This window comes from Phyllostomus hastatus, unplaced genomic scaffold, assembly GCF_019186645.2.
Source record: "Phyllostomus hastatus isolate PE091 unplaced genomic scaffold, TTU_PhHast_1.1 phas_contig_29, whole genome shotgun sequence".
NCBI classification, from domain to species: domain Eukaryota; kingdom Metazoa; phylum Chordata; class Mammalia; order Chiroptera; family Phyllostomidae; genus Phyllostomus; species Phyllostomus hastatus.
Genome location: NW_025333835.1, coordinates 28274633 through 28298639, shown reverse-complemented (window position 1 = coordinate 28298639; position 24007 = coordinate 28274633). Strand labels below are relative to the sequence as shown.

Sequence of the window (24007 nt, the reverse complement as noted above, 5' to 3'; positions counted from 1 at the left end):
CAACATGGGAGGATCAGAAGGCTTTATGCAAACTTCATAATAATTGATTATTTCTCATTTCATTCCACTAAAAGCTAGAAAAATGCATGCATCTAATGTATGTATTTTCATGTAAAGGGTTAATGCAGAGAAAACAAAAATACATGAAGCCAGAATTTATGTAAATGCAGGCATGCTTTATTTCATGTGCTTCACTTTATTGCTTTTTTAAAAATAAATTGAAGGCAACCCTACCAACAAGAAAGTTACTTTTCGCTTCATTGCTGCGGTCTGGAGCTGAACCCACGGTATCTCCATGGTACATCTGTAATCCTTGTGTGGGTTGCTCCATTCTGACCGCACTCCACTCTACTACTCAAATTCATGCCAATAACCCGTGTAATTATACCCAGTAAAGTCACATGTAGTAGTGGTTAAAACAACAATAATAGTAATAATAACAATTCTGTTTATTTGGGAAGCCCTACTTGACAAAGCCTTTGCTAATAAACAGTTATTACATGTCTATTATGTTCAAGTCACAATGCTAACTGATATTTTAAAAGTGAATAAAACAGTATCCCTGCCACTAAGACCTTATCTAGTTGGAGAAAAAGAGCATGTAAAAAACTAGCTATAATACAAGACTTAGGGTGATAAGTATCATGATGAAAATAACATGGAACAGACGAACAGCCATAGGGGGTGGGGTGGGGAGCTGGGTGGAAAAGGCGAAGAGATTAAGGGAAAAAAAAACAAAGACAGCAGTATGGTGATTACCCGAGGGAAAGGGGTGTGGGGGGAGGTGGGAGGGGGCAAAAGGGGGATAAATGGTGGAGGAAAGAGACTTGACTTTGGGGAGTCAGCACACGATGCAAGAGGCAGATGATGTATTACAGAATTGTACACTTGGAACCTCTGTGGTTTTATTAACCAACATTGCTCCAATAAATTAAAAAAAGAAAATACAAGTCAACAGCCTAGGGAGTGCCCAGTAAGGAGCACTCAATTTTGGCTAAAAATTTGTGGAAGACTTTATGTAGAAAGCATTCATTATTTCATTTGGATCTCCTTACCAAGCTGCAAGCATCAGGGCAAGAGTGATAGTCACTATGAGACAGAATATCAAAGCGACAGTAGAACTAGGGCGCAGCGCTCAGCTCTGATTCCTAGTTATCATTGTCTTTTCAGTGGTTAATTTATTTTGTTTCTATGAACAGCTCACACATCTACCACTCCCATTAAAAGGAAACTTGTTACAATTTATCTTAAGTAGGTATTGGTGCTTAGTAAATGCCAGCAACTATTCTAAGCCCTTTACTTGCATTAACTCATTTAATCATCAAACAACTGTTTGAGGTAGTTTCTATAGTTATAGTCATTTTATCAATGAGGAAACTGAGGCAGAGGGGGGTCAAACAATCTGCCCAAAGTTACCCATCCAGGAACTGGCTGAGCCAGGATTGGAAGCTAGGCAGCCTGGGTTCAGAGCTGAAGCTCAAAAATGGCAGTGTCTCTTTTCCGGTCCTAGGCAGCACCCAGCAGAATGTCCTGCTCTGGTCTTAGTGGCTTATCAATAAAAACTATTGACTAATGCAAAATCAATAGTCAGGAATGCATGAAACAAAGTCCAATTCATTAGCAAGCAAATATCACTGCAACTTTAAAAGTCCCCAAGCGCAGATTAGAAAACAGCAGGTTTCCAAGTTCAACAAGGTTTCTCTTGCTGGCCAGACAGTTCTAACAACACAATGGCCATTCACACAATACTTGTTTCAGTTCAGATGACTGAAGAGCGTAAGCCGTCACCGCTTCGTTTTGCATTTCCAGCCATTTGGATTCTTCATAGGTCAATAACCACTCTCACAGCCCATGTCAGACCCAAACAGACCCTCAAATAGTTTGGGAGGTATTTTAAAATTCAAAGGTAATAAATAAATTCAGAAACTTTTTTCAAAATCTGAAACTTTTTTACCCAAAACAAACAGACATTTTTGAACAATAAGCATGGAAGACTTGTATGATTACTTCAACCTTAAAGAATAAGCTCATCCAAGTGTCGCAGGTTCGATTCCCAGTCAGGGTACATGCCTGGGTTGCAGGCCATGACCCCCAGCAACTGCACATTGATGTTTCTCTCTCTCTCTCCCCCCTCCCTTCCCTCTCTAAAAATAAATAAATAAATAAAATCTTTTTTAAAAAAGAATAAGCTCATCTTTATTTTTTTTAATTTGTTCAAAGAGAAAAGTGAATCTGGTATGCCTTGAGTCTTGCCGGCAAAAATCAGCACTTCAACACACCGTTACACTTGGGGTCTACTCTAGAGCTCCTGAAAGTGTTTGGGTTTAGATCAGTTCGTGTTCTTCTCTCTCCCAAATGTTTTATCATAAATGTCCACGTGGTACGGTTTTCTTTCTTCAGTTGAAAACATTTCTCTCTGATCATTTCCAAAACTTTTATAAAACTCTTTTGCAAAAAAAAAAAATTGCAACTACACTAGCGTGTTCACAAACCAAAGTCAGAAATCACCTGAAAGCCTGTGTGACGTGACAGGGCAAGGAGCCTTCCCATGAGGAGGGGCCTTTTAGTCCCCTCTCCAGGGACCAGCGCGGCTGCAGGGACGTGCTGTTGGAACCCGAGTCAATGGCAGTGGACGGCAGCGCACAGAGAACAGGGCAGCGCCCTCTTGGGCAAGTCACCACTTTCTAGAAGTTATAAGCCAGCCTCAAAGAAGTTGCTGCAAGTGTATTCGAAACCAACAATCAGTGAGTACCTAATCATAGTGCACACACATAATTAATTTTTAGAAAAGAATAATAATTGTACCATAAGGGAGTGATCTGTGTTTCGACGACAACATCTCGTGCTCAATCGTTCACAAAAACAACGATGATAATCGTGTCATAAGAGGATTTGTCATAACCATCACAGATGCGTTCTTATTTCTTTTCTTCAGGAGTATTTTTGTTTGTCTTCTGAAAGGAGGATTCGTGCCAGTTAGCAGAGGATGCTTTTATCATGGATATGGGGGCCTTCCCCCGACAGCATGCAAAGAGCTTGGAAGATGCATGTGCCCTGGAGAGTAAGGAAGTGTCACGTGGTAAGATGGGGCTTCACTACGGGGACAGTTCTCTGGCTCTATACCCAGTTTAAAGCCGGTTTTCAGACTCAGGGCTCCATTTGATTGTATTTGTAAGTGCTTTTTATTATTAGTCCGTGCAAAACAGAGTCTGAAAGCTCCCACATGCAGTTAAAAAACTGGAGACAGAAAAAAACAACAAACAACAAAACATGATTTTAAAAGACCAGGCTCATTAGAAGATTAGGCCAACAGATTGTAAAAAAGAAAATCTAAAAAAAACTTAGCCTGTAGAAGATAGAAGTCCAGGTGATAACTGGAAACCTAACTTGGAGACGACAGGGTGGCAGTCTGTCCCTACGGTGCTGTTGTGGCGCACTCGTGGACAGAGGAGAGTCAGAGCAGGCCCAGAAGATGGGCGTGCTTACTCGGTGCCTAGGCTAAGAGGGGCTCTGTCTCCGTGCTTCCCTAATTGCTGACGGAAGAACAGAGGGTCTGGCCAACCCGTGTACCAGCTCACAAAGTCCCTGTCGACGACGGGCACAAAATTCCTTCCACTCATTTCATTGACCAAAGCAAGTCTTTGGCTACACGTCACTTCAAGGCAATAGTAGTCGGCGATCTTACCACATGACCAGAAGAACAAGAAATACTTAGTGTACAGCCCTGCCTATGCTTTTATGTAAATTATTTCTGCTACTAAATAAATTAAGGCTACAATTTACCTTAAAGATTTTGGCTGATTCCCATAAATTTTGGCATCTTCTGTTTTTGTGGTTGATAGGCTGTAATTTTACTGTTACTGTATCTTTGTTTCATTTGTAATTAAAAAACACAATTTTATTTGCTTGTGTGTGCATATACATATTTTTTATCACCTTTTACTACATAAATCTGATTCATTGAATTTTGATGAAACATCCAAAGTTCTATGCGTGCCTCAACAGTATGTATGTATTCTATTCGTTAGGTGTAGAATACAGGCACACATATAATTTATTCAAACAGAAATATATAACATTTATCTAAACTTACAATATTTATAAATGTATATAACATGTTTAAAATCATGTTGCTTACTTATGTTATTCAGATCTTGATTATCCCAGTTTAGAGTTGATTCAGTTTACTGAGTTTTAAAAATTATCTTTTTGCATAATTTTGCATGTCTTTGAAATGATGCTATTCCTTTTCGTATCTCCTTGATAACTCTAAACGTTCTAATCTTAAAAGTCTTTTAAAGTTAGCACATTTATTTTCATTTGTCTAGAATGATTTTATTTCCCAATATTTTATATTACTTGCTGTCTTTCTTAGTGTTAATTTTGTTTTTATACTTTGGGATTTGTTTTTAGATCACTTGAGTTGGTAGTCCTGTTTTTCTCCTTCCTTGCCACAACTTAGAGATTTTGTGGTTGCCTCCGCCCAGCCCCAAAGACCTGAAGTCCAAAAGCATTTCTTCTCTTAATGCCAAGGGTTCCCATTCCACCGTGACATTAGGAAGTTTCAAGTCAAATGATAAACCAACTAGACTTGGTCATGAAGGTTGAGTCTGACTCCGCACCTGCCTTGGCACTTGGACTCAGAAGCTGGAGCTCCGGCTGGCACCTTCTCTTCCTGGGCTCCCAGGATGGGGAAGCAAAGATGGGGGAGTGACTTGCCACCCCATCCCACTTTTTCAAGGCCCTGGGCAGGGGGGGGGGTGCGGGGGATGGTATCCCTCATCTCTGCCACACCTGGTACAGGGAAGCTCAGTCCTGCGCCTTCCATCTTGCACACCTCTTCAGATCCTGGTCCATAAAGAGGACTTTTGTTTCTCCCATTGGTGCATGCTTGGATGCGGAGTCTATGGGGAACTTGAGCACCACAGAAAGCTGGCTGTGCGCTGGGGTCAGCGGGCTGTGGGGCCCTGCACGGCCCTCTATTTCATCAGCACACCCCTCCCTGCCCAGAGAGTGAGAGGAAGCTACTGTGGCTTTACACTTCTCCCTTACAAGTGTTTTCTCACAAAATTAAAGGTTAGAAATGGTGGCTGTCACTCAGGGATAGTGATAGGATGCCTTGCATCCATCCACCTGGAAGAGTCAGCCGGGCCACAGCTGGGGCCCACCTCTCTGCAGCTGCCTTCCACAGCGTTCACCTCCTGCCTCCTGTTTCTGCACGCTGGGCACCAGCTGGGGGGAGCCGACAGAAGAGAGGCATTGGCTCGAAAAAAAAAAAAGAAATGGAAACGACACTGTTTAATAAGAGTTGTGATGGCTTTTGAAATCGTGGATAAATGATCCTTTTAAAATAAACATCTCAAGATCATACTTGAGACATTTTTCTCCCTATTTTTGGCAAAGAGTGGAACGGAGAAGATGAGAGAGGTTTACATTTGGATTTGTTTTAAATTTTTTAAAAAGCTGTTGTTTTAAATTTACCATCTGCTACTTCAGTGCTTCAAAGCGGCGGTGGTAACTGCGCAGGGATACCAGGCAGGGCCGTGGTCTAATCGGGCATGGCCCTGCCCCTACTGTGTCTTTCTGACCGAGGGAGTCTAACAAACTCGTTGTGAGTCTTGTCACATCACCCAACAGTTTCTCTACACATGTGCTAGCCCTCTGGTTAGGGCCTGGAGGTAAGCAGTTAGAGACATTCTTGTGACTCCTATGAATTACCAGGTGCTAATTCTGAGCAGAAAATGGTACCATCCTCCTCAGATGAACTTCTACACACAGAGTGTTTCAGTGCTTTTCTGCAGATATCAGATGACACCAAGGATTAATAAATATGTCGAAGCCAAACAATTAGTATTTGCTTAAGAACGAATGGTCCATATGGTCGGTTTTCAAATACCATCCCTTTCCTAGAGAACTTTTGAGTTGAAAAAATTACTAAAAATATCCTGTTGATATTGGTGCTGATAAGGGTATTTTGAGGCTGTGATGTGTACTCTGTGGTATAAAGCAAATAAATGTTGTGTTTTTTGTCTTTGAGAAGTGGTATTAATGGCATGAGAGAAAAGAGATATCCGCTAAGATCGATGACTTTAACTTTATAATTCTGAATTGAATTAACTAGAATATCAGTGCAAACACCTTTATTCATTCAGTTAAGAAAAAACACTTTCCAGCATTATCCACTGAAGTGGCCTAGAGATATTAACCAACATAACAGCAATGAGTTGTTACCCTAGTGCCTAGATTTTGTTTTTTAAATACATTTTTTTTTCATAAAAAGAGCCCAGAAGCCTTGAAAAAGAGGCGCTGATTGCAAGTCTAAGGTAGAAAGGAGATGGACTAGATGAACCTGGAACTTTTGCGATTGAAGCTGGTAGGAATATGTCAAAAGGAATTACTCGATATGAATACGTCCCCAGTGTCCAAAGATTAGAGTACTTAAATGTCAAGAAGAACAATAACTCCTATCAATTGCAACACAAATTATGTTGAAATCTATTACTTCAAAATGATACTTAAATACCTAAATGAATCACTAAGCAAAAAAAAAGAAAGAAAATCATTATGTGCTTCTGATGAAAGCACCCACTACCACTTAAGTAGATTTCACACACACACACACACACACACACACACACTTCCACACATCATCACCACCACCACCCCTGAATCTGACGAAATCTCACGACACAGAAATAGGGCCAAGAAACAGGTACAAAACAAAATGAAATGAAAATACAAACTGCAGGAAATGATGAGACAAGTGACTCTGCTTCTTCTCTTTCCCCTTCCTTCCTGTTTTCTTCTCCTTCTCCTTCTTCTTCTACCACCACCACAACACAATTGCAAAGGGAAAATGGAAAAAAGAGATGGAGAAAGAATCTATAGATGATAAAAGACAAGAGCATATTAACCAAATGCAATGTACAGAGCTTGTTGAATCACGGTTGAAACACTCTTCAGTAGAGAACATTTATAGCGCAATCTGGGAAATGTGAGCACTGCCTGGGTATTACAGGAGATTAAAGAACTATAGCTGATGAGGGAGATCCATTGAGGACAGTGTGTTATGTTTTTTAAATATAAGCACAGGAAGTATAATATACAAGCTTACTGTATTAACTATCATTGAACCAGTCTCCTGAAGCTGGAGGCTGTGCCAGTGGGCTGGGGACGAAAAAGCGGAGGTGGAAAAGGAGGGTCTGTTGCTTACTGCAACCAGTAGAATAAGCTATAAATCATATTTTGTCAAGAGTTGACCAACAGCCAACCCTTGACACAGTCAGGTCGGATGAGACACATATGCACAGAAGCGACTGTGGCCGGATCTCCTGCCTGTCTCTTCCTGTATGCCTGTCCCTGCTGGCAATAGGTGGTAGGATTTTTGGATACCTGTGTGTTATAACAAAAACTCTGCATGATGCCTCTGATTCTGTGCGAAATAACTTGCTGACCACAGAGTAGAAACCCCTAGCAACCCTAATGCTGCCTACTTCCCCCACCTGGGAAGTTAAGGACAAAATTAAACTATGGGCAGGCCAACTGCCAGAGGGCTGAAGGAAGCTGTTGCTAGGAATGTTTCTTAAGGAGTCACCACTCAAAAGCTTAAGATTTATTAGACCCACTACCCCTCCCATACCCTGGACAGGGGTGTAAAGAAGCAAGGAGTTCTAGTTGGAAATAATAATCTCAATACATGGAAATGAATACAAAACATGGCCCCCTCAAGATGTATAAATCAAAAGACCTAGGCAGGAAACCAGTTACCTAACCTAGACTAATCTAACCTCAATGGGCAATAGCTAATTTCTATATAACCTATAAATCACCCCTTGCACCCTTTTAATTTAGACCAATCCCTAGAATCTTAATAGACACCTAGTTACTAATTGGCACCTGAAAGTTTGTGCCCATATAGTTTCGTTGGCTATCTGATTAATGACCCTCTTGGTCAAAATAACCTTTGTTTAATATGGTTGATCTGTGGAACCTCCTGTACTTTTCAGTTATTTCTTTGTTAACATGATCGATCTGTAAAACCTTTTGTACTTATAGTCACCTGTTATAACCTTCTGTTTTAATAATCACACTATACACGAATGTTGTATAACCTCCCCTATAAAAATAAAGATTGATTCTTCTTGATGAGTCAGTCAGGCCCAGAGAGCCTGGCTGTCCTCTGGCACCCCACGTGGTGTCTTGCTCCAGTCTCTTCGCCTGTGCCGTTTGTTCATCCTTCAGGGACCCTGAGACCCACCAAGGCTGGACCCCGGCAATATTTCAAATTTGGTCTTAGTTCACCCAGAACATGTACATGAGCAAATGAATTGATGATATCAGTGAAGCACATGTGTAATAGAAAAAGTTTTTCTCTAGTTCATTTTTTTCTCTGTTAAGGAAACTAACAAATCTACCTGTGGTCTTGGGACCTCTTGAATCTGCAATAGGTGTCAGAAGTGATGATGGTTTGCAGAGACCCACAAACCATATAAACAAAAAATAAACAAAGAGGGATCTTTAAGGCTGAATATGTTGATGCTTACAAATTTTTCTTCTTGTGGTACATTGTTCCTTTGCCATCTCAAAGTATCATGGAATTAAGCACTTCAGCAGTATATTACTTCATGTGTATATTGAATATACTTCATGTATACTTCAGCAATATATTCAATAGTTGCATACACTTAACAACTCCTGAACAAATTTTTCCCAGGTTGTAACAATCTTTGAAAAAGTGAGGCCCAGAAACACACATATTTAAAGTGCCTGAAACACAGTTGGTTTCCAGGGAGTGGGAGTTATTATTGTGCAAGAAAAATATGATTAATGGTGGTATATTGTTTGATTTTCCCTATTTTCCCATTGGGATTTAAAGCAGTAAATCCCAATCTAACTCTTTTTTTACAATAGTGATAAATATAGTAAATTGGGGAGCATATAATGGATATGACACATATTTAACTCTAGTGAACATTTTCATTTAGTCCCAGGGTTTGACTTTAGAAAGCACCTCATGTTCAATGGGATTCAAAAAGACTGTAAATTCAGCAGAGTCAACAATGACACACACCGAGCACAAAAAGTAACTGGTGAACGGAAGTACGCAGGCGTCAGGTGCCCAGGTCTCTAGCACATCTACAGGCTCCAGTGTGTGTTCACCCCGGGCTAAGTCTCCATCCACCACCGTTTATTCCCCTCACACCCTCCTCTACCTTCCCCCACCCCCACGCCTCCCCTGGCATTCAGGCAATCACCACACTGTTGTCCGTGTCCATGAGTTTCTTCTCATTTTTCCCCTTTTTCTCAGTCCTATTGTACCTACTCCTCCTCAACTCAACAGCTGTCAGCTTGCTGTGAGTCTGTCTCTATTTTGCTTGTTCAGTTTGTTCATTAGGTTCCACATATGAGTGAAATCGCGTGGTATTTGTATTTCTCTGACTGGCTTATTTCGCTTAGCATAATGCTCTCCAAGTCCATCCATGCTGTTACAAAGAGTAACATTTTCTTTTTTCTGGCTGAGTAGTATTCCATTGTATAAATGTACCAGAGCTTTTTTATCTACTCATCTACTGGTAGACCTATACCTTTTTGTGAACCAGTGTCACCCCCAAAAAATTTAATAAAAAGGAAAAAGAAATAAGAAGAAGGCTGGTGTGGCTTACTTGGTTGGAGAGTCATCCTGTAGACCAAAAGGTCAGGGGTTCGACTTCCAATCAAGGCACATACACACCTGGGTTGCACGTTTAGTGCCTGATCATGCCCTGTATGAGAGGTGACCAACTGATGTTTCTCTCCCTGTCTCTCCCGCTCTCTTCCTTTCCCTCTAAAATCGATAATCATGCCCTTGGGTGAGGAGTTTAAAAAAAGAGAAAATGCATATATAATTTGATACAAAAAAACGTAACTGGTGAAAGAAGAAATCTATACAAAGGCAAGCTAGGACAGTACTTACTTTGCAAATGTATGGCAAAAAACTAATGCAGAATCATAAAAACCACAAGTTAAGTAGGAGTTTGCAGTGTGTCACAGGAATTTTTAAAGTTAATAAAGCACTGAATTATCTAAATAAGGGAATGGCATGTGAGGTTTAATCTGTTGCTCTGTTCTGTTCTGGTGAGATCATTTTTCGATGACTCTATTCATGGTAAAACCCCACATTTAGTGACAGAGACTGCAGCATGCTGGTTTCCAATCCCCCTTTGCCACAGACAACCTGGTGGTGAGATGGAGCTGTTCAGGGATTTAGGTCCCTGCTTCCCTGGGCATCTGCAGACCCTGTAAATTAAGGGCATGTGGCCAGAACCATTCTCAAATACCCACACAGATCTCAAATCTGTTCATCTGGAAAAGACATTATTAGCAACAACGGGATGATCTAATTATAATGTCTTTGTATGTACAAAGAGACACATTGTAGAAGCCCCTGATGAGCTATCTCAGGGGACAGGTTAGGAGCCCCAGCTCTCACGGCTCTGTGCCGAGACTGCAGCCTGCTGCCACAACCCGTTTCTCCATTTCCCCTTAGAAATAGAAACCTCCACACGTGCGAGCAGACACACAAGTGGGAACAACACTTCACAACCTCCCTTGCAGTGAGGTGAGGCCACTGGGACAGGGTGTCAGGAATGGGGGCAGCTTCCTCCCCACATCCTTTCTTTTTCTCTTCTCTCAGACAGGGGCGCGGTCATGGAGCTGGTGAGCTGGCTTTGACCATGAGATACTAGAAGAGGGCAGCACAGAAATATGCTCTAGACAATTTCACAAACAGAGAGACGACTTCTTCTCTGCTCTGACAAAGAGGGGGAAAAAAATCTGTCACGTTTGAGCCACAGTATTTTAGAAGTTTTTTTTTGTTACAGCCCCCTAGTTGTGCCCTAACACATTTGGAAACTGGTAGTAGAACTAGTGTGCTGTCAAACAGAAGCCGAAAACACATTGGCTAACTGCTTGTGAAATAGGGAAGGAGGAAATAAATGTTGCAGGCTGCAAATCTGGTGGCCCTTGCTACGCCGTGGCAAAACACTTGGCAAAGTTCTCACTTACCACAGCTATGGAGCCCATTCTTTTATAAGAGATGGGGAAAACTCAGAATTTTAATATGTGTTAGCTGCTCCTCACTGCATTTAACAAGATACTCTGAGACAGATGAAATTCAGGCCTAAATTAGCCAGCTTGCAAACATGAATGTTTAAACATTGTAGCTCTGCTCTGTCAGAGTCCTATAATCTAACTGGACTGAGAGGCCAGTGATAGAAGGCTTAACCAAACTAGAAAAGCCAACTGCAGCTTCCTGACAAAGAGCAAGAGATAACATTGTCTCAGAAATTGTTTCAGGGTATTCCATTAAATGCTCTTCCTCAGACAATAGGAATCAACTCAATTGCAATGATCATTTAATTGAAGGAGAGAGGGACAAGCCAGTAACAAGAGAATCAGCAGACAGAAGAGCTATGACCATCCAAGGCCTTTGCTAAGATAACTTTCATATGGAACTAACCAACTAACTAGAAGCAAATGGAATAGAAGCTTTAGTAAGACTGTTTCACGCACTTGTAACACAGTTGAATTCATTTGTTATATGCTGCACTCCATCCTGGGATCCTCTGCCCCTGACCATCTAATTGAGATTTTTAATTTGTATATATTAAGGCTCACTCTTTGTACTCATAAGTTTCTTTGGGTTTGTGCATAGTTATATCTATTCACCACTATGGTATCATACAGAATAGTTCAATTGTGCTAAGAAAAATTCCCTGTGCTTCACCTATTTTAACTCTCCATCTCCCTGAACCCTCAGCAATCACTTACCTGCTTAAATGTCTATGGTTTTGCCTTTTCCAGAATGTCATTAAAGTGGAATAGTATACTAGAGAGCTTTTTTCAGACTGGCTTTATTCATTCACAATATTCACTTAAGAAGTATTCATTTTTCTGCAGATTTGATAGTTCAGTGGTTTTTTTTTTACTTTTTTCCCCAGTCTTTTTTTAATCCTCACCAGAGGATATGTTTATCAATGAGAGAAAGAGAGGGGGGGAGGGAGAAGAAAGCATCAATTACTTGCCTCCCATATGCACCCTGACCAAGAATCGAACCCCCAGTCTTTTAGTATACGGGACAATGTCCCAACCACCTGAGCCTCCTGACCAGGGCAGATCATTTCTTTTCATTGCTGAATATTACTCCATTATATGAATGTACCACAGTCTGCTGAGACATTTGTTTATGCAGTACATCTTGGTTTCTTCCAGTTTTGGATGATTATAAATAAAGCTGCTATACACATTCATGTGTACCTTTTTATATGGATACATTTTCACATTCTCTGGGTAAACAAATACCTAGGAGCGTAACTGCTGAATCATACAGTGAGACTATGTTTAGGTTTATCAGACAGGGTCCAACTGTCTCCCAAAGTGGCCGCACCATGTGGCATTCCCACTGGCAATGAATGAGCATTCCTGTTGCTTCAAACCCCGTCCAGCTACAGGTGTTCTCCGCTTTTAGTCATCTTAATAGGTCACATAATATCGCATTTTAAATTGCATTTCCTTAATCACAAATGATGTGGAACATCTTTCATGTGCGTATTTGCCACCTATAGACCTTTGGTTAGGTGTCTGTTCAGATATTCTGCACATTTTCAATTAGGATTTTTGTTTTCTTATTGCTTAGTTTTAAGTTATTCATACATGCGGGACAAGTTCTTTATGGAACATGTGTTTTGCAAATATTTTTCTCCCAGTTGGTGGCTTATCTTTTCATTGTCTTCACAGTGTCACCAAGCACAAGTTTGTTTTCAATTTTAATAAAGTCAAACTTACCATTTTTTTCTTTTATAGATAGTGCTTTTGTGTTGTATCTAAAAATTCTTTACTGCGCTCAAGGCCAAGTTGATTTTCTTCTATGTTTTCTTTTAGAAATGTTATAGTCCTACATCCTACATTTAAATCTCCAATCCATCATGAGTCAATTTTTGTCAAAAATAAATATAAGATCTGTGTCTAGGTTCTTGTACTATTTTTTCACGTATGGGTGTTAGATTTTTCCAGCACCATCTGTTGCATCTGTTGAAGACTTTTGTCAATCATCGGTAGACTACATTTGTCTCTACATAATGTAAACCTGTTCATGAAATTAGCAATGTTCAATAATATTTTAATGGCACAAATCTAAAAGGTATAAGTAAATTCTACCATACATCAACATGCACTCGATGATGAAAATGTTTAACGACTCACGGTGGAACCGCCGTGCCCTGTCTGCTGCCCGCCGCTTCCCCTCATCACTCCCCGGTCAGTGACCCCAGCCCTCTGGCAGTCCTTCCATCCCTCAGCCACGCCAGAGCTGTACTCGCCCGTGGGCCTGGGCACTGTCCTGTGCGAGACATTCAGTCCAATACGACTTTCTGGGTCTGAAAGGCTCTTGAAGCTCATGATCTTTCCTTTTCTCGTGGGAAAGAATGTAAAATTAACAAATTGTGACAGTCGAGAAAGTTATATCAAGATCCGAATGTTCCTTTCCACTAGATACATTATTCATATCGCAACAAGGGAACATGCAATGTTTACCAAATTCCTGCGAGAATTTTCTCCTAACTCGGAAATGATGCTGCCTAATCTTCTAATGTTGCTTTTTGGAAAACAGAAAGGGGTTTGCTTCTTAGCGCTTTAAATGAGGCGAGGAAACCGCACCAACCCATTGATTGCACTCCAGCTTGAGGCTGGTGCGGCCAGCCTTTGACGCAGCCACCAGGTGCAGGCTCCTGTATCCAAGTGTGAGACTTTAATCTGAGGCCCAGGAAAAAGCAGCCTTTTGGTGTAACTCACCCCAGGGCAGAGAGCTGAAATCTATCTAAGTAATATCTCAATATTGTCTTGCAGGGGGAATAGAGAAAGCTTAAAAGCTCTTTGGTCACCGTCTCCTAGAATCTTTGACCTTCCACCTCATCTTGTTTAAAACAAGCAAGGGTAGGTTTAGCCCAGAAAATGGTCTGATTGTGACAGACACCACCATAGGTCCTCCTGGACGGCTTTCCCCCTGGCTGGTTCCTTTTCATTGTCATTCGGGTCTCATTTGAATTACCAGTTGACCACATTATTTTTAAACCCCCCTTTCACCCAATCACTATGTTTTATTTTCTTCCTGGGTCTTCTTACTTTCAGAAACTGGTGTTTGTTTTCTGTCTTTCAAACTACTTCTCAGCTCTCCTGTTGGAATGTAAATTCCCTGAGGGCAGGAACCTTGGCTCCTGGTCATTGCTAAGATCTGGAACACAGGTTCAAAATGAAGATTTTTAAGTTACTGAATAGCAGAATGAATGAATGATGGTAGATTAGAAAGCAAGAATTTCTTTTAGACAGAGCCTAAAAAATTGGGCATTTCCATGTATTAATGAGAAGAATATATCAAAAAGAATACAGAGGCAATGAAGTAAAAGACCCTATATTTCTTTCATTTTGCTTTTCTTAGAAGGATATTGTCCTGTTGGAACAATCAATTCTCTTTTAGCATCATCTCTTAATTAGCTGCAATATAAGGAGATCTTCCAAATTGTTTTAGGAGTCTGTCATTCCTCTGATGCAAATAAACCCAGACACAATGAAGCTGACTGGGTGAATCAGAAGCCCTTCTCCCTCCACTCTGTATTTCTTCCATTTTTACAACAGTTTTTAGTTTAATTTAATACATTGTTGTAGAAGAAACTGTCCATTAAACAGCCACAGGAAAGTGAGAAATATATTCCTTTTACGGTTTTTAAAAATGAATCATTATGAAGTAGAATACTTAAAAAATGACATTCAAATGATTTTTAATTACTACAAAGGCATTTAGATGTTAATACATTTTATATAAAAGGGAGAGATACTATTCCATTCGTCCTTTTCTGCCACAAATTCCAACTCTAACAAAATTATTTCTTTTGATCCACTCCGAGAGCATGTAAAAAAAGAACAATAAAACATATGGCTCAATTACCGCTGCTTCTCATCAAGCATGAATTAATGAGTATCAAATTATTTTTCATTGTTTTTTCTGGCTCCCTTTTGGTATGGCAACACTTATACATTGCTGAATTTTGATAAGGATTTTGTGTTTAACACTGTGTGGACTAGTCTCTCAGGAGAGCAGATGCTTGAAATCATCGTACAGAAGAATAATTCTTTAAATTTATCAACATTTGGAAAATACGTGATTATCTTTTTTAATCTCCCTAGTTTATGTCACTTTTTTACAATTGCCTCAAATTTCCCCCAAAATTCCACCCTCTCCTCAATGTTCCATATGCCTTCCTTCAAGAAGCAGTTGCTATGTACATATAAAATTGTTTATAAGTTCAATTTCTCAATCTTAATAATAATACTAGTTCCTCAAATATGCTGAATTTTCAATTCCTAAAGAAAAGCTCTTTAAAAATAAAAGTTATATAGTTTAAGCAGTTAAATAATTAAGTTAACCAGTGTGTGGCACAGAACATAATAAATCGTCATCACTATAATTGACAAAATCAGTGTCAATGAATGATATTTATAGACACTCCACAAAAACATTCTGTCACTGGCAGTTCATTTTATTTTCATCAGCCATCTGTAAATATAAAGTGCTATGTAATACGAATACATGTAACATGATAAAGAACATGTCGTTGTAGTCCATAACCATTATTTTCTCATAGATTATTTATATACCCAGATTTTGAAATACATGCAAAAAATTAACAAATTATAATATGTAGAATACACATCATACAATTTTGCCCATTACCCACAAATCAATGTCTTTCTGTTTTTAAAAATTATATCTGCAATAAAATGAAGGGTGACCCAAAGATTATATTGTTCAGATGTCCTCTCAAGTTCAATACGATTAACAAGCCCATATTCAGATATACTTCTAAAGAAGGAACAGAAACTTGCTTTAGAATAATTTGGGAGCAGAAAGAGACCTCAGGAACAATTTTCAATACCCTTCCTGTTTCAGATACAAGCTCAGAGACCCAGAAAGTGCACATGATTTTCTGAGGTCCATAGGACTTTGTATGTTCCCATCTTCCTGCCCAACCTTATCAGGAAATTTCTACAATGTTTCTTTTGCACATGAAGGAGACATATCCTGCTTTCTCGACAGTTTGTCAAGATGTCAATAATGTCTGCAAGGCCAAATTCTTAGAGAAGCAAAGGTGAGGAAATGAGGAACGTGTATGTCACGGAAACCATGGTGCACAGCCCGGATAGGGAGCTGGGGCGGACCTGCTGGGGCCCCAAGCCCGCAGCTGTCAGGAGCACCTTCCTCCGACATCGGTAACTGAAACCCCTTGAATTTTTGATGACTGAATCTAGCAAGATGACAGATGGTTCCCTTTATGTGTGTGACCTTATTGAAGGCAATTAGATTATTTATGCACCAGCAGGATAGTTAATTGTATACCAAAGTCAATCTTCAGTGGAAAAGGGTTTTCTAAATTACATAATCTCAAAATAAAAATTTGAATTCCTTAATGAATGTTTTCATCTTGATTTCCGTGTGCCAGAATTATTGAATCCACTTTGCTGAAAATGTTAAAGGAAATCAGAGTTAGAGATGTAAATTCAGTACCAAAAAAACAAGCCTAGAACTAAAATTTTTAAAAATAATCATTCATCAAGGGGCCCATGGTAGGGTTGGCATTTTACTTTTTCCTTCCACTGCATTCACCACGGCGGTGGCTTTCCGTCCCACCACAGACAGGAAGGGCTGATGCCTGAGTTGTGTCTTCACAACTTAAATTTACTGTAAAAATGCAATGCCTGTGGAGGCACTTGCACGTGGGTAAAATGCACATAAGCAGGGAGGAGGACACAATTCTGTGTCTTACGAGATACAATTCTGTATCTCGTAAGCCATATCATGGGCCTCTGGGGGCTGAAAGTTTTAGAGCTGCCACCATATGCATTGAGGCTCTTGACATCATATTGGATCACGACAAGGCTGCCAAATCAGGAAGAAAATGCAATATGAGAACTGGCTGGGGGACAGCAGAAAATAGAAGGCAAACTATGAATGTAATTAGTTTTTTGCTTCTATAATTGATTCTGTAGCCTGATGGAACGTGGGTTTTTTAAATATTTTTCTGAGCAGTTTACAGACGTAGCCTCCCAGTACCTCATTTATGTTACACATTTGTCACTAAATCCCATATTTTGGACCCCATGTGAGAATCACAAATGTGCCTCTTGCATTCAGCATACAAAGACATCAGGAAGCTTGCCAGTTGACCAGCTCCCCAATATCACCTTGGTTATTCTACTTGCTACCGAATTAAAAATAAAGTGTTGATACTGGCTTTAAAAAACTAATCAAGTTTTATAGGATTTTATTTTACTAACTTACTGGGCACTGTGCGTATCTTTTAAATCAACTTTTAAAGCTTTCATGCTAAGTTCAGAGGAAATCTGAGTTAAAAATGCAGGTCATTAATGTTTGCTTCTCACATTGTTTATGCTAATGAACAGCGCAGCTTATAGCAATGTTGATCTTAAACTGATAAAAATATTTAGATGCTATATTTAATATAGAATTATACAGAATTAACTTTAAATTCCCCATTTAAAAGAAACATTAAAAGGCATTTCGCATAATCAGATTAGGTAAAAAGTATATATTTCAGTGCAAATGTATAAGGTCATTGGCAGATGTGGACTTGAATTCCAGAAAAAAAATGGAAAATATTCTATAATAAATAACCTCCTTGCTTAGTTGTATCTGTCTGATTTGATATCAAAAGAAAATGTAAATTTTTACAGATTTTATACCATAAGACAAAATACTACCATAGTGTCTACAGCTGAATTTAACTAAATATAGCAAAAATATTTTTGCTAAATTGAAATCCTTCAATAATTTAAAGCTCATTAATATTAGCAAAAGTAATAGTTTCTTGCAGAGCTTAACACTTACCCACAACTTTAGAGTAGCAAGGTTCACAGTGTATTGTCTGTCTATAAATCCAAATACTGTCTCCCGCCTTCAGGTTTTCCAAAGACTGTTTGCATATTTCACACTAAAGGGAAAAAACAACATACAAAGTTTATATTGCAAGTAAAGTCTAGATTCTTCATGTAACTCGATAGAAAACACTTCCAATTCATTCAGTGCTAGTCTCCGTATTCACACTCAGATGAAGCCTCGTGAGAATCCACAGGGGGAGTGAGAATGCACTTATCTCCAATCCACATGCAGAACTTTTCCGACATATTCTCACAGCATCTCCTTAGTGTGCAGGTGTGCATTTCAGGGCATGTCTATCACTGAAATGTCCACTTAACTCACTCCAGGGTAGATATCAATTTTCAAAAAATGGGTATGCCAAGGACAAGACCACCACCGCTTGATATCTCAAGCAGAAATACTAAGGGTATTGACAGGTTGCTTGATTAGGGAGACCTATGCTGTCCAGGCATACACACTGGACACTAAGCAAACATTAAGCAAAACCAATTTCTGATCTTAGGCAGGGTATAAGGGAAAGCATGTTTTGAGTTGTGCTGGTCAGGAGGGTTGACGTTTGCTTTGGACCTGTGTTTATTGCAGCAAGTCCACGGTCAGCTGGCTAACTTTCAAGCATGAGGCTGTCACTGATGGCTGGCTTTCAGAGGCAAGTTCTTTGAAGCAAACAGCCATTGCTCAATCCGACATGCTTAAACCAGTCTACCTGGTTCTCTATTATCAAGGCTATACGATAATTCATCTTTTTCCAGGACAGTGGGGACATTTTTATTCTTAGTGGTATTTTACAAATCATCCAAAATACAATAAAATAAAACTATTTGCACTTACCAAAAGCCATAACCAGGATAATTCCTTTGTTTTAAATAGTTTTCTGCATACTAATTTTAAAGAGAAAACTATAATTTTTTTATTGAGTAAATTTTAATAGCTAAAAGGAAATTTTATTTCCTCATAACTAAATAATACAATTTTCAGAATACATTTTATACAATATTCTATATATTATAGCCTAAAGTTAGGTAATTTTTTGCTCAAAATGAGGCATGATGCTGCTGATTACTATGTATCACTGTCTGAAGCTAATTGGAGGAAAAGCCATCAGTTATCAAAGTATTACAGCTACTGGATTGAATGAGGTAATTCCCATCAATCATAGACTGTCAGCACAGAAAGAACCCATAGATTTGGGCAAGTAGTTCTCACACTGGCTGCCCATTAGATCCATTTAAGGAGATTTAAAAAATACCAATGCCTGGGAATCATCTCTGTGACTCTTGATTGAATTAGCGCTAGTCCAAGCATTCTGTTTTTCTCCTGACCTACCCTGGTGATTATGATGGACCACCACAGTTGAGAACCATTCATCTAGTTGGCTTCCTCATTTTACAGATGAGAAAACCGAGGCCATGCTAATTTAGGTGACTGTTCCACAAGTTACACGGCACCAGTTAGTGATAGAATTAGAACTGTAACCCAGGCCTTCAGAGTCCCAGTTCAGCGCCCATCAGTTACAACAGAAACTATGATAATGTTGATCTACCCTGTATTATTATGGAAGTAAAAGCAATGAAATGTGAAACACAAACAGTGAAGCATCCTACTATGTCCGCTTTATTGTCACTACACTGAGCAGACTGAGTTTCCACTATTGTTAAGCCTATCAGTCCTAACTTTGTGATATTAGGAGCTGCTAGCTTCTTCCCAACAATTCCTTTTCCTTTTTGGACTCCATTAGACAGGGTCCAGCACAAATAATGCTCCTTTTTAATTACAAATCTTTTATTACAAAAATCATAAGCATGTAATTCTGTAACATAACAAGATGGCACTCAAGCACACCATGTGACATTTTAGGTGAAATGTTCAAACTAAAACTATAAATTATTACACCCATATTATTACCCCACCAACCACACTCAAGCAGGCCTTACTTTTGCTGGACCCTGTATATTTTATGTAATGTATGATTTATTAAAATGTCATGAAAACTTTTATAAAGAAAACAAGTGCTTATCTTTTATAGATTTAAATCTCTAGGGTAAGTGGAATAAATGCGTTAGTGATCAACTTGAAGCCTAAAGCCAAGGAAGTAATTACAAACCTTTGAGGTTTGGCTGCAGACCTCTGGGAGGTATTTAAGTGGTGCATTATTAATGTGGATGAGAGTGTTTCTGAAAGCTTTAACTTTATCTCATGTATGTCATTAAATAATTGTTTTTATTCCAGTCATTATGCAGCTATGCATTTAGTTAAAGACAATAAACGCATCCTTACCTTGAAGCAAGTGGAATGGCAGCAAATTTGTAATTCATCTAAAATCATCTTAGTGTTCGTGCCCAAGGGTTTTCGGCAGTAAGTGCACATATCTCTTTCGATGACAGACCTAGAGAGATGTAAGCAATCCAGAATAGATTTGTCATCACTCAAAAGGCAGATGTATTCCCCATAAAGTCATGTGGAGATATGTTAATTTTGTTGATACTTTAGGAGACTGTATAAAAATCAAGGAAAGTTTGGGATTTACTTACTCTAGTGATAGAACTGATTCTTCTAGTTGCCTCAAAATGACATCAAAGAATGAACATAAAGGAAAGTCTCAAATTATTAATTCATTAGCAATCAAAAGTGCAGCTGGGCAGGGCAGAGATAATTACAGTTTCTTCATTGAGCTCATTCATGAGAACCCCTTGAAGCTTGAAGAGGGCTTTGAATTATTCATTTACATACATCATAGAAAAATTATACTGTAGATTAATATAAAAATTTAACTCTCAAAACATGTTCTAGGACAGAAATAGAAATCCATTCAAGAGTCTAGGGTCTAGAGTCACCAACCTGCTTCCTATGACAATATTCTTGGTGTCATTGTGAGACTCAGAATACTGGGTTACCTTGTATGACAAAATTTATATTCTCCAACACTGTCATATTATCATGACATTATCCCCCCAAAACTCTGATGAAGAAAACAGAGCTTCATTATTTACTGTGGAAAAATATGTTCAATAATAACTGAACTGTAGATATTTAATCAGCACATTCAAAAGACCTTGGGTCACACCAGAGCCTTAAGAAAGGCCGATAACTATGTGATTCTTTTTCCTTTGGGAAGGTCTTAGGACTGTCTTAAATAACAACTTCAGGGCTGCACTAGTGTCAGGGAGTGGCATGCAGGTTGGAAATTTCCAGAGTTGGTACATAATGGGGTGGTGAAATAAAAATACCCAATACTTACCTAGTACTAATATGCTTAATATGTGCAGTATATTTTTCATGCACTTAGCTTACATAAACCCATTTATCCTAAACAATATCCCTGAGAAGCAGATGCTATTGTTTTTATCATCACTTTACAGAAGAGGAAACTGAGGCACAGCAGGGTGCCTGTCATGCAGCTGGTGAGCAGCAGAGGTAGGGTTTGAATAAAGGCGGCATGGCCCCAGTGTCGCGGTGCTACCTTTGGGCCTGGCCCTGAGGACTGTGGGCTCACTTCGTTGCAATAAACAAGTCATGCCCGGGAACCACGATCCTATCGCCCAACCCAGGCCTAGGAGCAGAGAGCGGGGGAACAGAAGGGAGGAGGAGGCGAGAGAGGAAAGGGATTGGAGTAGAGAACCCTGTCTGGTTTTACACATTCAGTCATTCCAGTAACTTCTCCCTAACCCTTATGTATATAAATAACATTTTCCTCTTCCACCTCACTCTACAGTTGCTGGCTTATATGCTCCTGGCAGATATTTTCCTATGGAGTATCCATATATACACCTACATATGTACACACACACACTGAAATGTCCCATGCAAGCACTGCAAGAGTAGAAAACAGGCGCTCTGTATCATTCTCCATTCCAGGGGCAATGAGCTAGGAGCTGGGAACGTAAAGAAGAGTGAGACAGTGTCCTCCGATGAGAAGCTTCCTGTCTACTCAGGTTAGCCAAGTGCATGATTAGAGGACCACAGCATTTTACAGACACGTGGAAAGAGCTAGGAGAGCACGGCCCAGGGAGCAACTCGCCCCTGCGGTGAAGGCAGGAGAGGCTTGCCCAGAGTGTCCTGTGAGCTACAGCCTGGGGATGAAGGAGCTCTCACAGTGAGCGGCGAGGCGGGAGGGGCGTGATGGGGGATTCCAGGCAGAGTGGACAGGTGGTACCAGAGTGCTGCGCAGTGAGGGTGTCTGGGGTGACTCAACAGCAGGCAACGTGCAGGAGCAGGCGCTGAAGGCCGGTAAACAATGTGCGGAGGAGTTCGCCTTAACCTGTGCAGTGGGAAGCCACTTCAGACGGGATTAATGTGCTTGGATAAGAACCGTGGGGACATGGCTCATTTCACACAATAATCCACAGAAAAAGTTGTGGGATTCACTGGTCTTAACAGAAAATTGACTTTTGTTCTGATGGCTAAGAAGAGTTTCAAGGGCCACTTGAAGAACAGGATTGAAATTCTTCATGTTAAGAGCAATACTGGTATGGGAGTGCTTTCCTTTCTTAAGTTAACAGTAAAAATATGAGCCCAGGGAGAGCTCTGATGTTGGCGCTGTCCTTGTTAAACCCATACTGTTAGTCAAAGGTCTTTTTCAAAGTCTTACGAAGAATCCAGCTCTGGAATCTGGTTACCGAGCAGTATGTGTGTTTCATGCTTGTGCAGATGACTTCACTCCTTGAAGAGCAGTGACTTAAAGGAAGATACTCAGAGAGCATTGGTGATGGGCAAGATGTTATAACAGTGGCAGGAAGGGGATATAATTTTGAGGCCTGGTTTATCCATGTTCCCCTTAGCAAACAGCACATAGGTTCATTTTTTCAGAAAACATTTACTGAGTTTCTTGTCAGGGCCAAGCACTGCATTGCAAATTGAGGTTGTGCATAAAAATTAGGTATGTCTTTACCCTCGATGAGCCTTATTTCCAGCCCCTTCTATACAGAAACGCCATCAGGAGAATATCAGACATTTGCATTGCAGCTGATTCCCAGTGGTTAGGATGAAATGCTAATTATTTATTTTCATTTCCTCCACTGGAAATCTGCGGGCCACACTCTCACAAGTGTCATCGATGTGCCCCACTGAACACTAAATGGTAAAAGATGATTACCAACAGCACGAGCCTGGGGTCAATTTACCAGCACAAAACTGATACTCATTGGAACGTCCTCCTGGGAACGGAGTGTGGGCCCGGGGCGGATCATAGCAGCCCATCCACGCAGCTGTTGTAAGGTGACACGGCTGTGGGAAACCGCCACCGGGGAGGGCTGCAGGGCACCGTCCGGTGATGCAATGCAACCTAGACTCTAATAATATGGCAGTTCTGGGGACCCCTGGGAATCAGCCGCAGCAGAGGCAGTGGCCCTCTGTAAGGCACGAAAAGCTCTACTGGAATAAAGAGCATTAGCAACAGCCCAGGAGCCAAGGAACAAATTCTAGATGCAGAGGTTGTTGTACTTCACACACTTATAGGGTGGGGCAAAAGTAGGTTTACAGTTGTTCATGTGGAAAACAATTCAATAATTAATCTACAATAGTACAAGAATAAAGTGTGTCCATGTGCACACAACTGTAAACCTACTTTCGCCCCACCCTGTATGTAACAGTCACCATCAGGAGCACCCTCTCCAAGTACAACAACAAGAATATATATAAAATGTACATACAAGTGTGTGCACATAGGCTTTTACATATGGAAATACGGACATACTCACCTATCTGAAGTAGAATAAACAGTTTGTATGTATTTTCGAGAGGCATTCTCCTCGTAGGCATCCTTTGGTGATTTACTAGAAACAACACATGTGCACATGTGAGAACTGGGCTATGTCCCTAGTATTAACACACTCGCGTATACTCGCCTGTGTGCAGGTGAGAAAGCACACATACCTCCTCAGACAGCCTTATTATTGTATTCTTGGTGATGTTACAAGCCAGGACAATATACTGATATCATTTATTTTTATCCCCACCTGAGGACATTTTTTCATTGCTTTAGAGAGAGAGGAATGGAGAAAGAAAGAGAGAGAGAGAAGCATTGAC

General features: G+C 40.0%; 1 protein-coding gene across 1 annotated transcript in view; it reads right to left on the bottom strand.

The window, feature by feature from the left end:
• Positions 1-15553: 15553 nt before the first annotated feature.
• Positions 15554-24007, bottom strand: part of SCEL (sciellin) — a 101117-nt gene continuing 92663 nt past the window's right edge. Inside the window, exons 28-31 of the mRNA XM_045839253.1 lie at positions 23680-23754; positions 20261-20369; positions 17936-18038; positions 15554-16548 (exon numbers count right to left, since the gene is read on the bottom strand). Coding sequence (XP_045695209.1) covers positions 16532-16548; positions 17936-18038; positions 20261-20369; positions 23680-23754 — 304 coding nt within the window. The 3' untranslated portion in view covers positions 15554-16531. The remainder of the gene's footprint in view (positions 16549-17935; positions 18039-20260; positions 20370-23679; positions 23755-24007) is intronic.